The sequence below is a fragment of the Bos taurus genome, chromosome 4 (assembly GCF_002263795.3).
Source record: "Bos taurus isolate L1 Dominette 01449 registration number 42190680 breed Hereford chromosome 4, ARS-UCD2.0, whole genome shotgun sequence".
Lineage (NCBI taxonomy): Eukaryota > Metazoa > Chordata > Mammalia > Artiodactyla > Bovidae > Bos > Bos taurus.
The window spans coordinates 78,001,566-78,015,951 of record NC_037331.1 but is presented as its reverse complement, the minus strand read 5'-3'; the positions used below and the strand labels follow the sequence as shown (position 1 = coordinate 78,015,951).

At 46.3% G+C, this 14,386-nt stretch overlaps 1 protein-coding gene across 2 annotated transcripts in view; it reads left to right on the top strand.

Moving 5' to 3' along the window:
- Positions 1-1,066: 1,066 nt before the first annotated feature.
- The window catches only part of HECW1 (HECT, C2 and WW domain containing E3 ubiquitin protein ligase 1), a 479,331-nt gene continuing 466,011 nt past the window's right edge, over positions 1,067-14,386 (top strand). The window contains exon 1 of one of the 2 annotated variants that reach the window (XM_024991127.2): positions 1,067-1,446. In XM_024991127.2, coding sequence (XP_024846895.1) covers positions 1,417-1,446 — 30 coding nt within the window. In that variant the 5' untranslated portion in view covers positions 1,067-1,416. Of the gene's footprint in view, positions 1,447-1,536; positions 2,867-14,386 lie in introns of those variants that run through there. The other variant, XM_003585989.6, reaches the window with a different exon arrangement.

The following is a 14,386-nucleotide window of genomic DNA, read 5'->3' as shown; positions in this document are numbered from 1 at the left end:
TAATTAAGTCAGTTGAGTCAATAATAACTGAACTGTAAAAGTCTTTTGGAGAAATGTATGTCCAGCTTTCTGCATGGATCTTAGCTGAGATTTGAAAAGTGATCAGCTTTTATCTCATCTGACTGGGAGATCTAAGGGCAACAGGCAAAGAGAGGGGCTGTCCGTCAGGGAAGGGGGAGGCCTGGCACCCCCATCTCCAGGGGAATGAGGAAAGTCAAGTCCTGATGAATATGTGCGTGTCTCCTTGGAGAAAGGGGGACAGCTGGTGAAGCTGCCTTCATTATCTTCCAAGGCTTCCAGTTCTGGAAAGTTCTGGCTTTGAGAGAGAACTCAAAACCAAGAGTTGAGTCGTGAGAAGCAGCCCATCACACAATCTGGGACTTGGGTTTCTGTCCTCTGGTGTTCAGTCAGGAGTCTGGAATCAGGGCCTGCCTTTTGTTTAGCTTAGGGAGGATTACATTCAACACATGGGAAGAAAAAAAAAAAAGAAGATAACTTCTCAGAATGTGAACAACATCTAATGTAAACGATGCTGAACTGGGAATGGGAGAAATAGAAAAGCTTTGTGAAGAATGCAGTTCGGTCAGAAAGTCAGAGTCTGGAGATTATGTCCTTCTAGTTCCAGCATTCTGACTGCGTGCAGTTCAATGTAAAACCCAGTTTGAAAGCTAGTCTTGCCCAACAATAGATTTTCCCGGGAAGAGGGCTATTTTCATCCTTTGCATTTGTAATTACCATGTTTGTTTTGTGTGTTTGCCATGCGGGGACAAGAAGGTGCCCAGGTAGGTGTGAGTGCTCACAATGATACAAAACAGGAAAGTGTGTAAGAACGAGGCCAGGAACACCTGTCATAGGGTACCCGCTGGGGTGTCTGTACCACGTCCTTTCTGAACGCACTGTTTGCACACACACAAAAGGGTTGGGGCTGGATATGCCCAGTACGCGTGCCGAGTGTTGGAAGGATGGGGCCGGCGGTAACAAGAATCAATATATATTTACGGCAGGGGCGGGGGAGAGGGGTGCGCGGAGGCTGCAGGGCGGGGCAGCGTTAATGAGAGCAAGCCCGGCTTGTGGTTGGTTCCGGAGTCTGGTACCCACAGAGGAACAGGCAGGGAGGGAGGGGATGCGGGCGGGAGGATAAAGCGATGAAGTGCGCTGCGTTACCGCGCATGAGGCGCGGTTGTTGGAGCAGGAATCCAGTGCGTCTCTGACCCAGCGGGCCCTCTCCTAGCGCACACACTCATCAAATCGCACGCGCCCCTCCACCGCGGCGGTGGCCGCCGCTCTCCCCCGGCACCCAGAGCGTTACGAGAGCGGGTGGGTGCCACGGTCATCACCTCCGGCAGGTCCCCGGGGTCCGGCGCACCATGCAGGGCACGAGCGCCCCCCGTCTCTAACCTGCGCGCGGATGGGAGCATGATCTGTGCCCAGGCCGGAGCTGCCAAGGTAAGCGGGCTCCGGGCGGGGACTCTGCCTACCGCCCCTTCCCCCGCCCTCCTCTGGGTGGCTTCCCAGCGGCTCCGGAGGCCCCGTCAGCGCGCCCTCCCTCCCCAGGGTCTGGGATCCACCCTCCTCCCCACCCTCTTGCTTCTCCCGCGAGGTTCAATTGTCAGCCTGGGGAGCGCCGCCACCCGGGCCGGGCAGGCATCCCCGGGTGACGACCCCGGTTTGGGTACAACTGGCACACCGGGCCCTCCTGCAGGGCACAGAGAGAAACAAAGAGGCCCCCAAGCGGGTTCGTGGCGCCTCCCCCGGCCCCCGGCGCCCTCCCAGTGGTGAGGAGGTATCAGGGGAGGGGGCGGAGAGACCTACGTAATCCCCGTTACCAGCCCACACCCACCCCTTATGAACTAGAGCTCTGGATTTGGGTTTGCCTCGGGCTCCCTTTTAGACAATTGTGTCCCAAGCAATGCCCAGGGTTAGCCAGTGAGCGCCTGCAGCCCCGCAAGCGCTTGCTCGTGCTCGCTCAGGGGGAGCGTGGCAGGTGCGGCCCTTGCTCCCCTGGGTGGTGGCAGGCGGGGAGGATGCGCGATGTGGGTGCTGCTTCAGCGCCTCCCTGTCCCAGGCTGCTCTGCCTGGCCTGCCACCCGAGTTTTAGCGGGAGCAGCCCGTCATGTCGCCTACCGTATTGCGACCTGCACACGGGCGGGGAGGGCGCCGCCGGGAAAAACGCGTCCGGTCCATTTTTGGCTGGAGGTGCAGTTGCTCCTACCCCTACATTCCTAGTTCGTGACAATGCAGCAAAATCCGAGGGCTCAAACCCCCGTGCCTCCCGTGCCTTCTGATGGCTCTGCCTTTTTGATGTCGCGGCCCCTTGGCCGAGTCGCGGAGTGTTGGGTGCGTGGTCTGCCTGCCTGTCTTGCATACAGAAGCTGGGCATCATAAGTTCTTCCTGGCGAATTTCAGCGCGTGGGGGGAGCTGGCAGGGACACAGGCTGCAGAGCTGCCCGGCTTCCTGTGATTCCGGGCACAGCGCACCCCAGTCTGCATTGGGCTGACACCAGACAGCATGTGGGGATTTTCCTAGTTGCTGAAGATATTATTTGACGTTGCTGTAGTTTTGTGCTTACTTCTCTTGGGATCTGCAGTGGTGCAATTCTCCTCTTGTTTTTATCTTTTTTTCTCTTTGAAAAGATAAGGCTGTGTTCAGCAGAAATGGATACAGGAAGAGCAGCATAGTTCAAAGACTGAGAGAGGCATCTTCTCTCTTTTCCTGGAATCTTAAGGCGATTTAGGAGGGCAGATGCCCTACCCGAAAAGGCCAGCCTTTAAAGACCCCGGCAGTGTCGTGGTCCAAGGCGTCTCAAAGCAGGTGGCCAGATCTGCGTTTCTCCTCAGCGGACTCGCTCCGGCTGTGGCTATTACGGTAATTCGTTCTAGATTGGGGATTCATTTTGAAAATGTGTGTTTTCCACTAAGAAGGGATTAGAGTCCACATGTCTACCCTGGTATGGTGTGTGTGCCTGTTTGGTAGAGAAATATAATGTGTAGAATTCCCTGTTGCCCCCTTCCTCTGCTTGCTGCCTCCTCCGGAGTGTGGCATTGGGACAATATAGCACTGTTTTAATTCCTAGACCTACCTACAGGCATATTGGACTTCAGAGTTTATGCTTAATAAACTGTGTTCTGACTAATTCTGGGATCCCAGGCTAGTACAAGTTGGCAGCTCTGTGGAATGACTGCTGTTTTTGTCTGGGGTAGTTATTTCATAGAGGCAAATTGCCTAAGTTTGTTCAGATTGTGACGTTATTGACTGGATAAGGAGACCACATCCTGAGCTGAAACAGCCTATCACCGCATCAGTGTTGAGGGACTGCAGCTGCTGTGATGTGTGTATGTAGCATCACTTGGTTCCTTTCACACTTCTGGCTTTGAAAGATGGGTGTTTTCAAAGACTGCTTTAAGATTTACCTACTATGGTACTTGCATCAGTATTACTGTTATTATGGGAAATGCTAAAAGGCCAGATGTGATCACGGGAAGGCAAGTCTTAGGCATCTCCTTCCTTATCTGTAATGTAAGTTGGACTAGCTGATTTCTGTCCTTCTATCCAGTTCCAGTATTGTGTGATAATGGTGGAGAAGTAAGAAAAGTTACTAAATTTAGCAAGGCTAATTATAGCCCCAAACTATATGCACCAGGGATTGATGATAGAATTTATGGTTTATTTTTACACCTGCATTGTTTTTAACCCCATAAAAGAAATTTCCCATAAAAGAAATTAGCCAAAGACTCAAACAGGTCATTTTCTGTCCACTACATCAAGAGATTTAATAGGGATGGGGGATAGAGTAGAATGTTGGATTAACTGGATAACAGACTTTTCTCCTTGTTGTGGCTTAATTAGCAATTCCCGCCCTGTCTTTTGTAGCTGATTTCCGGTGATTGATTTTGTTTGTTTGCTCTTAATGAAAGACTCAGGATAACTGTTTAATTCTACATAGCAATTGTTAGTAGCCTGCCACTTACTTTCCCCAATAGTATTTGGTATTGCTCATAAAACTTATTAGGACTGTTGCCTGTTATAAAAATAAGGCAACAATTATTTTAAACAGGCAAGCAAAGTGTTTTCAAATTCTTATAGTAATTTTTACAGTTTAGGGATTGTTGAGGTATTTGGTTATTGATTTATGCTGATCCACACAATTTTCCCCAGTAGTGTGCTCTTTTTTTTTTTTTTAAGTTACAATCAAAATAACATCCTGGAATAATAATACCTGCCAAGCATAATGAATCACTGCCCGTCTTGTTTTCCCACAGCCTTTTCGTCCATGCCGCTAAGGCAGCACTTATCATATTGCAGTTACCTGAGTTGTGAATGGGCGCAGTCCCCCAGTCTCACTCCTTGAGGACAAGGGCATTGTTAGCTTCTTTTGTCTCATCTCTCTAACACCTCAGACTTTGCCCCGAACATGGTGTGTTCTCAGGAATATTGACTGTGGACCTCAGATCAGAAAAAAAAGCCCTCTACTTGTTTAGGCAGGAGGTAGGTGGGAATTCTTCCCTTCATGAGTCAGATAGGCAAATCAGAGGTTATGTAAGATGCTGAAGGGAACCAGTGATCTGGGACTCAAATCCAGGCAGAGAGAGGCTCCAGCCCCACCCATGTAGACTGCAAGTTCAGATCCTGGAGGTTTGGGTTCTTTATTTTTCACTTGGATGACCTGGATTGTCCATGTTGAGAAAATCGAGGTGATCACTGCCCTTTCTAGCTGTGGCCTTAGAAGGAAACATGTCCAGTACAAGCACTCTGTGCGCCCTTACCTGCACTTAGAAAGGGGAGCATCCCTCAGCCCTCCTTCTCTCCACCTCTTGGTCTCACCACCCAGAGCTTGCTAGGATGACAGACTCATCCAGGGGAAACCACTGACCAGACCCATTGTTTGTTCAAATCACTTTTAACCACCATCAGCTGAGCTTCTGAAACAAGCCAGCAGTTAGCCCACAGACAACCCTCTTTCCTGCCCCTCTCACCCTGATGGGATCTCCCAACAAAGAGACCCCTGCTTCTCTCCCATCACTTCCTTCCTGTCCGTCCTAGAAAACAGCACAGGTTATGGTTAGGAAATCCGGAATTTCAGTGCCCACGTACCATTTCTATAATCCAGTCCTGGGTATGTTTGCTGTTCAAGGACTTGTAGAGAACACAGTGTGAAATGTTCAGGGGTGTGTTTATCAAATCACTTTTCCTCTCTGAGGTTAAGTTTCTTCTTCCTCAAAACGAGGGAGTTGAAGCAAGTAGTCCCAAAGGATTAACGGCATGATTCTGTGATTGTTTTTCTTGGTTTATGCGATTTTACCAGTTGAAGGGTGAAAAATATTAATGAGAATTTAACTTCGCAATATAGAGAGTAGAGATACTTAAGGCCATGTGGGTCAGTCTCTGGGATCTAATAATCCCTTTAAGTTCTCTGTTACTGTTCTCTGTAAATACAGTAATTCTTTCTTATTTGTAAAACTGAATTTACTATATTGAAGGGAAAAGTTTGTGGCAGTTTCTGATCCCAGTGAGGAGGGCAGTGGGTCAGATGTTTAGAGTTTTAGGGATTAATGGTCAAAGGTTCCAAGAGCTACTATGAAGCATTTTTAGTTTGGTCATTGAGTGTGTCTTCCAGCTGAGTAACTCTTACACTCAAAAGTATTTCCTAAGATTCATAACAATGTACCTTTCCATTTCTATCTGCTTCTCATTTTGCTCTTTTGTTTGTTTTTGCCTCTTCTTTTTAACTACACTGATGTCCTGTCACATCCATAAAACATGCCTGTAGAAGCACTGCCCACCCACTCCCACTCTACCCCACCAAATACAGGTGTCAGAGCCTCATAACTTTCCTCCTTGTCTCAGCCTTTTCATTTTTCATGAGCGTTGCTTCTCAAGTGAAGATGCAAGGATAGATAGAGGCAAACCAGCTCGCCTGCTGATTTTGCTTATGGTACACATTTATGTCTCACAGACTTTCTGACCACCGACATTTGTGTCTTAAAGCCTCCTTAAATACTTGAAGAAACCAAGTCCTAGATAGGAGATTTATTGGTTTGGCCAAAAAGTTTGGGTTTTCCTGCAAGATGGTATGGGAAAACACAAACAAACTTTTTGGCCAAACCAATATATATCTCATCCCATAATGTTTGGTCGTGTGGGTATTGGTAAGTGGCTGTCATGTTCTGTGAATTGAGAACTGTAGGGAAAATGATAAGCAGCCAACGTGGGATGACAGTAATGTCATCAACTCATTGGCAAGACGTCACAGGGACCACTGAGCTCCCAGGTCACTGGAGGAAGCATCTGGATTCCATGGCAGTAAGTGATGTGCGCTGCTCACAGGATGCTTTTCCTGATTTATTGGCCCCAAGTTTGATGCACAAAGAGGACTGAAAAATGAGAGTCCATGGTACACATGGGCTCTCCTGGTGTTATCAGGCATCTATTGCATTGCAGTATTTTGGGGCAAATTCAGTGGATGGAACTTAAACTGATATTGGGGGTGGGGGAAGGTGGGGAGATCTGGGAAAGGACGCCATCTGGGCCTGTGATGACGAATGCTATCATGGAGACTTCATGCGGGGTCCCTTTTATATATTTAGTAGAGCAGATTTTCCCTTTCACACTTTCTAGATCTATTTGTATTGCACAGATGTCAGGGAAATATCATGAGTGTGAAAGGAAAAAAAAAAAAAAAAGACTAAAATTCACATCCACGGCCAGGGATTGTAATTCAATCACTTTGTCCTTAAATTGACACCCATTTAACTTGCACAAACGTTTCCTGCTTTTGCTTTTGGGGGTTTAAGTCACAGCAGTTTCAGAAACAGAAATCTCAGTCCTACATATTGGAACTCAGAGATTCAGGTTAAAGGGAAAAACCGTGGGGAGATACATTAGACCTGGCTTGCTTACTGTCAGGACCAGAGCTAATGGACCCACCAGCCATTTGTCATCTTCCTTCCTGTAATCCACTGATCAGCCAAAGAGCTGCAGGACACAATCAATAGGTTTGTATCCTTAAAAGGACTTTTCTTTTTCCTTACTGTTATCCCTAATGCCCTTTGCCATCAAAACTGTTTAAAATATTTATATTTATTTACTTGGCTGCTCCAGGTCTTAGTTGCCGCGGGATCTTTGATTTTCATTGCGGCACGTGGGATCTTTAGTTGTGACGTGCAGACTCAGATCCTGCCTGTGGGATCTAGTTCTCCAGCCTGGGACTGAACCTGGGCCCCCTGCGTTGGGAGTGCAGAGTCTTAGCCCCTGGACCACCAAAGAAATCCACCGTTGCCATTCGAACTTAAAACTACTTAATGAACAAACTTCCCCTTCTCTTCTGATCACACTTTTGTCGAAGTGAGTTTTTCAAAGTTGAGAAAAAAAATAATTGAGGGTTTTGCTGGCATTTTCTCCCCACCCCAGCCCTCGGTGCCGCCTCTGTCCACAAGCAGACATAGCACCTGCAGGTAGAGGGGACAATAGTTACAGACGCAGTTGGCACACAAGTGTGCTGTTAACATATTACATTTTATAGGTCCTTCCTCCATACAGACTCCATACTCCCCGCCATGGATGGTCTCTTTCCTCTTCTGTAACACAGCTTGAAAAAGTTTTCTACACTGGGTTTCTCTGTCTTAGCCTGTAAAGACATATTTTAATGTATAATGTTTGATTCAGACAAATGACACGTTTAGCACATATGTAGATGATGAATCAAAAACAAATACCCGCCATGCAGCAGAGCACTGTCAGTTCCTTTGAGGCTCTCTGGTGCCCTGGCCTCATCTCTCTCTTGGCCTCTCTCGACAGCATCCCATCCAGGCTTCTGTCCCCTTCCTTCTGCTCTTCCCATGATGATCACCAGTGCTCTTTGCCCTGTACTCCTGTGTGGTCAGTTCTCCATCCCAGTGTTCTGATCTCCCAACAACATCTCACACCCAGGACCATTCCCTCTTTCTCATGCTCCTGGCTTCTAGGATGCTGGATTCTCCTGGTGTTTTTTGTTTTTTGTTTTTACTGTCTCCTTGGGTCTGCTTTCTTAGGCTCTCTTGATGGCCCCTGAGTTTTTATCCCTGCTGATGTACTGATTTTTGACCCTACGTGATGGACTTCTCCAGGAAGGGCCTGGCTGTCAGGTCTCTTCTTACCTATGTGTTCCTTCCTTCAGTCTCAACACTGCCTTCTTGTTGATGATCTCGTTTATTCCCCCATCCTGACTCATTCCCAGAATGCCAGACTTACGTATGCCACCAGCAGCACCACCCCTTGAATGCCACACAAAAGTTAAATCTACAGGTGCAAAACACAACTCTGGATTTTCACGCCCCAAACCTGCTTCCACCCTCCCTGCCCTGGGAGTGATCTCTGTGAGGGACAACTGTCTTTCCAGTTGCTCAGGCCAAATGCCTTTGAGTCCCCGGTTTCTCTTTCTCTCTCATCCCAGTCTAGCTTTCAGCAAGTCACTCTTCTTTGCTTCGCCTGCTCCATCCAGCACCACCACTCCTATCTAATCTACCATGATCACTTGCCTTTTGCACTTGACCACTAACCAGTTTCCTGCATTTCTTGTCCAAATCTCTTCTCTTACAGCAGTCCACGTGATACTGACTAAATATCTGCTAGGTGTCAGTCATTGTTTTAGGTGCTGGCATGTAGCATAAGCACAACACACAGCAATTACAAATCCTGTTTCAGTAAGTCCCCTGCATATGAACCTTCAAGTTAGATACTCTCAAAGATGCAAACATGTGTTCACATGTTCAATTACGTAAGTTAGTTAACGTGTCTGGCGTACATTGTTACGTGCATACATCCTCTACATGTGGTTGTGCTTTTATGTACTTCACTGTACAGTATCCTCTAGAGTACAGTATCTTTATTTCAAGCTCGGGATGTCCGGCAGCAAGCATAAAAGCAGCAGTGATGTACTGTACAGCCAGTTGTGTTAACTGAGTGCCTAGGCTAACTTTGTTGGACTTTCGAACAAATTGGACTTACAGATGCACTCTTGGAGTGGATCTCAATTGTATGTAGGGGAGTTACTGTATTTCTTTGCCTACAGTCCCCCTGCTTGCAATGAAATTCAGACCCCTTTCTTAGCTTCCCTGATAGCTCCGTTGGTAAAGAATCTGCCTGCAACGCAGGAGACACTGGTTCAATTCCTGGGTCGGGAAGATCTGCTGAAGAAGGGATAGGCTACCCACTCCAGTATTTGTGGACTTCCCTTGTGGCTCAGCTGGTAAAGAATCCACCTGCAATGTGGGAGACCTGGGTTCGATCCCTGGGTTGGGAACATCCCCTAGAGGAGGGAAAGGCTACTCACTCCCGTATTCTGGCCTAGAGAATTCCATGGACTGTATGTATAGTCCATGGGCTTGCGAAGAGTCAGACACAACTGAGTGACTTTCACTTTCACTTCTTGGCCTCCCACTCCTGCCTCACTCCCTTCTTATCCTGTACATCGGGTCCCAGTCCCCAATCTCCTCATTCTTCCTAGAATATGTGGGGCACATTCTCATCTCACATGCTGTTCATTCAACCTGGGAGATGTCTCCCAGTTCCCTAAGCTTGCCCCCTGTGTTAATGAAACAGCAGACTTTCCACAAGGCTTTCCCTGACCATCTGTTTACACTGTGCTCTCTTCCATCAACTTGCCCTCTATTCTTACACCCCTTAGGACCACCTGCTTTGTTTACATGTTTTCTTAACTTATGTGTCTACTGTCCACCTCCCCTTCTAACTTATGAACTTAGATCAAGGACCCATCTCTTTGCCGGTGCCTGGAACCATGCCTGGAACATAGTGGGCACTCTTTATAGGATACAAATCTCTTTATGATCCACTGGGTTGGAGTTTGGATGGTATTCTTAGGTGTCTGGATCCTCTGAGAACACTCCTTTTCTTTCCCTGTTTCCCTCACTCTTCAAGGTGGGGGCTGGGGGCTTTATTACTGGGCATCTGGTTGGCATGGGGTCTCCGTGTCATTTATCCTGGCTGGCACTCTCTGACCGAGCTCCAACTTGTCTTTGCTTCCTCCTCAGCATCCAAACAAGCAGCTGGAGGTCACTCAGTTATTGTTGAATCTGTGTTGTTCACAAGGTCCCTTCTGCGTTGTTCCTGTTGTTGCCAGGACTTTATAAAACTGCTCTCTGCCCTCCCGTCTCTGTCTTCTCTGGGCCACGTGACTTTGTCATCTTCAGTGTGAGCCTGTTACTCCTGTGTTCAAAACCCTGCAAGCTGCCAAATTCTATGCAACAAAGAACCAGCTACCCAGGCTAGCCTCATTGGTCTATGGGCTGTGGCCTGCTCTATGCCTGATATACCCCTTGGGGGAAACAATGGACTTTTTCCCCCATTTCTCCAAACATGCTCTGTGCTTTCCTATAATCATGTACTTTTTCCATACATACTTTTTCTACTCTTAGATTCTCTACCCTTCTATAAATCTGCCCATTTTTAAGATCTATCCTAAATCTCAGCTTGTAACAGAAGCCATCACTCCATTTCTCAATAGATATGACTCTCCCCCACTGAGCTTCTGTGTAATGAGCATCATTGTACGTGTGTTACTAATGCTCCTACCTTTCAGCCTCCCTACTAAAAGATGACTCCTCAAGGTTAAGGACTGTGTCACCCTTATTTTTGTATCCTTGTTTTGACATTTTTCCAGTATTGGCCACTGGAGGTACCATACTGAATGTTAAATGAATGATGTGAGAAGGTCTGTCTTTTATTTATTTTTATAATTTTATTTATTTATTTCTGGCTGTGCTGGGTCTTCCTTGCTTCAAGGACTTTTCTCTAGTTGCAGTGAGCAAGGTTCTCATTGAAGTGGTTTTTCTTGTTGGGTAGCATAGGCTCTAGGGCACTCAGACTTCAGTGGTTGTGGTAAGTAGCCGTGTAGTTGTGACTCCCGGGACCCAGAGCACAGGCTCAGTAGTTGTTTAGCTGCTCCAGGCATGTGGGATCCTCCCAGATCAGGGATCAAACCAGGTATCTCCTGCATTGGCAGGCAGACTCTGCACCCCTGAGCCATCAGGAAGCCCGGTCTGTATTTTATTGCTTCTAGAGTGGCATTACGCACAATGTGCACATCCATGAACTGTGTGTCACAACGGTAAGTATTGACAGAAAGATGGGAGAGGTGAACTTCACGGGAGAGGAATTTCTATCTGCTTTGTTTGCTGATTCTCCTAAGTGCCAAGAACAGTGCTCAGAAGCAGAACGCAGTAACTGCTCAGAAGACAACATGTATATGTTCCTACACTGGGTTCTCTTTCTGCTTATGTGATCCGTTCATTTTGCAAATGTAGATACCTGAGCAAATATGGACTCTTGACTTTGGTGGGCTACTCTTGGGGATCTTGCTTAAACCTGGTGTCTGCTTGAAACAATGAGAGGTTCTCTGTTACAGAACCACTCCAATGAGAGAAGTAATTGGCAGTGAAGTTATCCACTCCTAATTTAAACAGGGGTCCTATTGGTGATGCTGCTCCCATCTTTACTGAACTTTCAACGGCAACCAAGCACAATTTTTGGTGAGGTATTGCCACAGGAACTTTGCGAGCATTTGCCACCCTTTTGTTGCAAGCGAGTAAAATTTATTTTTCTTAGAAACATGCATTCACATCATGATGTGACATCCTTGAGAGAAATAGTTGAAGATCACAAATTGTTATTTTCCTCTTTTTCCCAGAATAGAGGAAAAAATATCACCATATGCATAGTGAGTGTTAAGGAGGCGTTCAGGCTTCTGACGAGAAATTTGACCAAGGGACTGTTGGACCACAAACCAAAATTTAAAAATTCATTGTATGTATGTATATGCACATTTCTATATTCAAGTACATAGAAATATATTTAAGATATAGAAATATATGCATATATATTTTAAAATCTTGTTAACTGTTTTCAAGTAATTTTCAATTACTTATTCCCTCAGAAGACATTTGAGTTTCTATTTTATGACAAGTCTTTATGTTGTGTGAGCTTTCTCTATCCAGACATAAATCTGCTTACAGCTTAGGATGAAAATGTGCAAAAGACAAAGCAGAGTTAAGTCCCTGCAGTGGAGAAACATCTAGTTTGAGAGACAAACTGAAAAAGTCGTGCCCTTTAAGAGTGGTAATTTTATTTTTCACACTCTTAATGGAGAATGTATTACACACCCTGCAGTTGGGTGGGGACTGGGTTACTATGGTGAATAGATACACAGCCACATTCTTAGAGTGAGGTCCTCAAATTTATAGTGTTGCTTCCTGTTCATTAAACAGACGTCACCCTTGTGAGGGACTTAGAACTTACTTACTGTGATATTCTTCAATTAAGCTTAATTTTATCAAAATTGAATGTTACTATCCTAGATCTTAGGCACCTTAGGGTCAAGGCACTAAGTCTTACGTGAGAACTCACTGCTATACGAACATACTCCTCCTGACTTGAGGTTTTGCCACAAAAATTTTTCCACTGATCCAGAGAATCTTCTAGAGCAAGAAGCACTATTTTTTTTTTTTTTAAATCAGACTCACCACCTGCTCAGGACACAGAGGCTCCCAAGAGCAGGTGAAGTGAATGGCCTGGCTTGGTGCACAAAAGTGTCTGAAATTCACAGACTACCCTGGACATCAGGCCCCAGCCTGCTTGCCTGCCTTATGCTGTGAAAGAGTGATGCCATAGCTCTTCAGATGGGGTGGAATTCTGGTCAAGAGGAGAGAGGAGGCAAGAAGACCAAAGGCCAAACCCTTCTTTCTAGAGATCTGTGTCTTGCTCCAGGTTAAATGATATAGATCATGCTAACCTAGCATATTTTTTAGTTTCTTGGAAAAAGCATTGAATGAATCTTCTCAGCTAGATAAAGTTAAGGATTTATGGCAAGAGAAATAAATCTATCCCGGGTGGCTCAGGGGTAAAGCATTCACCTGCCAATGAAGGAACCTCGGGTTCGATAGCTGGGTAGGGAAAATCCCTGGGAGAAGGAAATGGCAACCTACTCCAGTATTCTTGCCTGGAGAATCCCATGGACAGAGGAGCCTAGCTGCCCACAGTCCTTGGGGTCACAAAGTCAAACTCAACTTAGTAACTCAACAGCAACAGCAATAAAACCAACATTGGTATCTCTAGGTATGGGAGTGATTGGGGAGGGTAGGAATTGGGTTGAAGAAGGGTCAAACTCACTTTCACTGTAGTTGTGTGGTCAGAACCCCTCTCTTTTTCCAGGGTTCATTTATCTCTACTGAATAATGTCATTGATGGGCTATTTTTATAGAAACATTAAGCTTTAGGGTAGGAAGTTTTTCTTCATTGTTAGAATTCTCACCTTTGAAATTTCATTTTAGAGGCGAAAGAGGGTGAATGACTTTGTTTTTTACATTTGGCTCATCTTGTTATGAATTTGCAAATGGCTTTTGAGGGATCCAGATATTTTATTTTTCAAATCTATTTTTTTTTCCAAAGTGCTATTAGCAGGTTCAACTCATGACTTCAGGCATTTTTCAGGCAATGAGCTCAGTGAGATTTGAAAATTAGCTAAGCCATTTATAGATTCATAGAATGCTGGCTGGGGAAGGAACCTCAGCCACATCCCACTTAACCCCCTAATATTCCATGTGACAAAACCATCATCTCCCAGTGTCACAGTTGTTAAACCTGGGGTGGGAAGCTGTCTCTGGGCTCCTGGCTCAGTGCTCTGTAGCTCCTTTGCTAGCTCTTTTAGGGCAGGGCATGAAACGTGGATATCTTTGGGGTGCAGGCAGATGTGGGTTTCAGAGTCGGAGGCAGGTAAGGGGACTGTACTGGAAACCAATGCTGCTAGGGCAAGTTCTTGTGCCCAATGCACAGTGAGGCCAAACAAACAAATGTTGGAGTTTGCAGCAGAGAAAGGTTTACTGCAGGGCCATGCCCTAAAAAGCCCCATGCTCCCCAAAGTGTTTCTGCAAGGCATTTTTAAAAGCCACGTGTGGGAAGGGGATCACAAGGTAGGTGGTCAGCTTGTGCACAGTTCTCTGATTGGCTGATGGTGATGGAACAGGGTGGTGTGGGAGAGGTTAACATTATTGGTTCTTAGGCTCCAGGAAGCCTGGGGCTATGTGCTCATTATCATCCACTATTAATAGTTCAGTTCAGTTCAGTCGCTCAATCGTGTCCGACTCTTTGCGACCCCATGGACTGCAGCACACCAGGCCTCCCTGTCCATCACCAGCTCCTGGAGTTTACTCAGATTCATGTCCATTGAGTCGGTGATGCCATCCAACCACCTCATACTCTGTGGTCTCCTTCTCCTCCTGCCTTCAATCTTTCCCAGCATCAGGATCTTTTCAAACGAGTCAGCTGTTCGCATCAGATGGCCAAAGTATTGGAGTTTCAGCCTCAACATCAGTCCTTCCAATGTACATTCAGGACTAA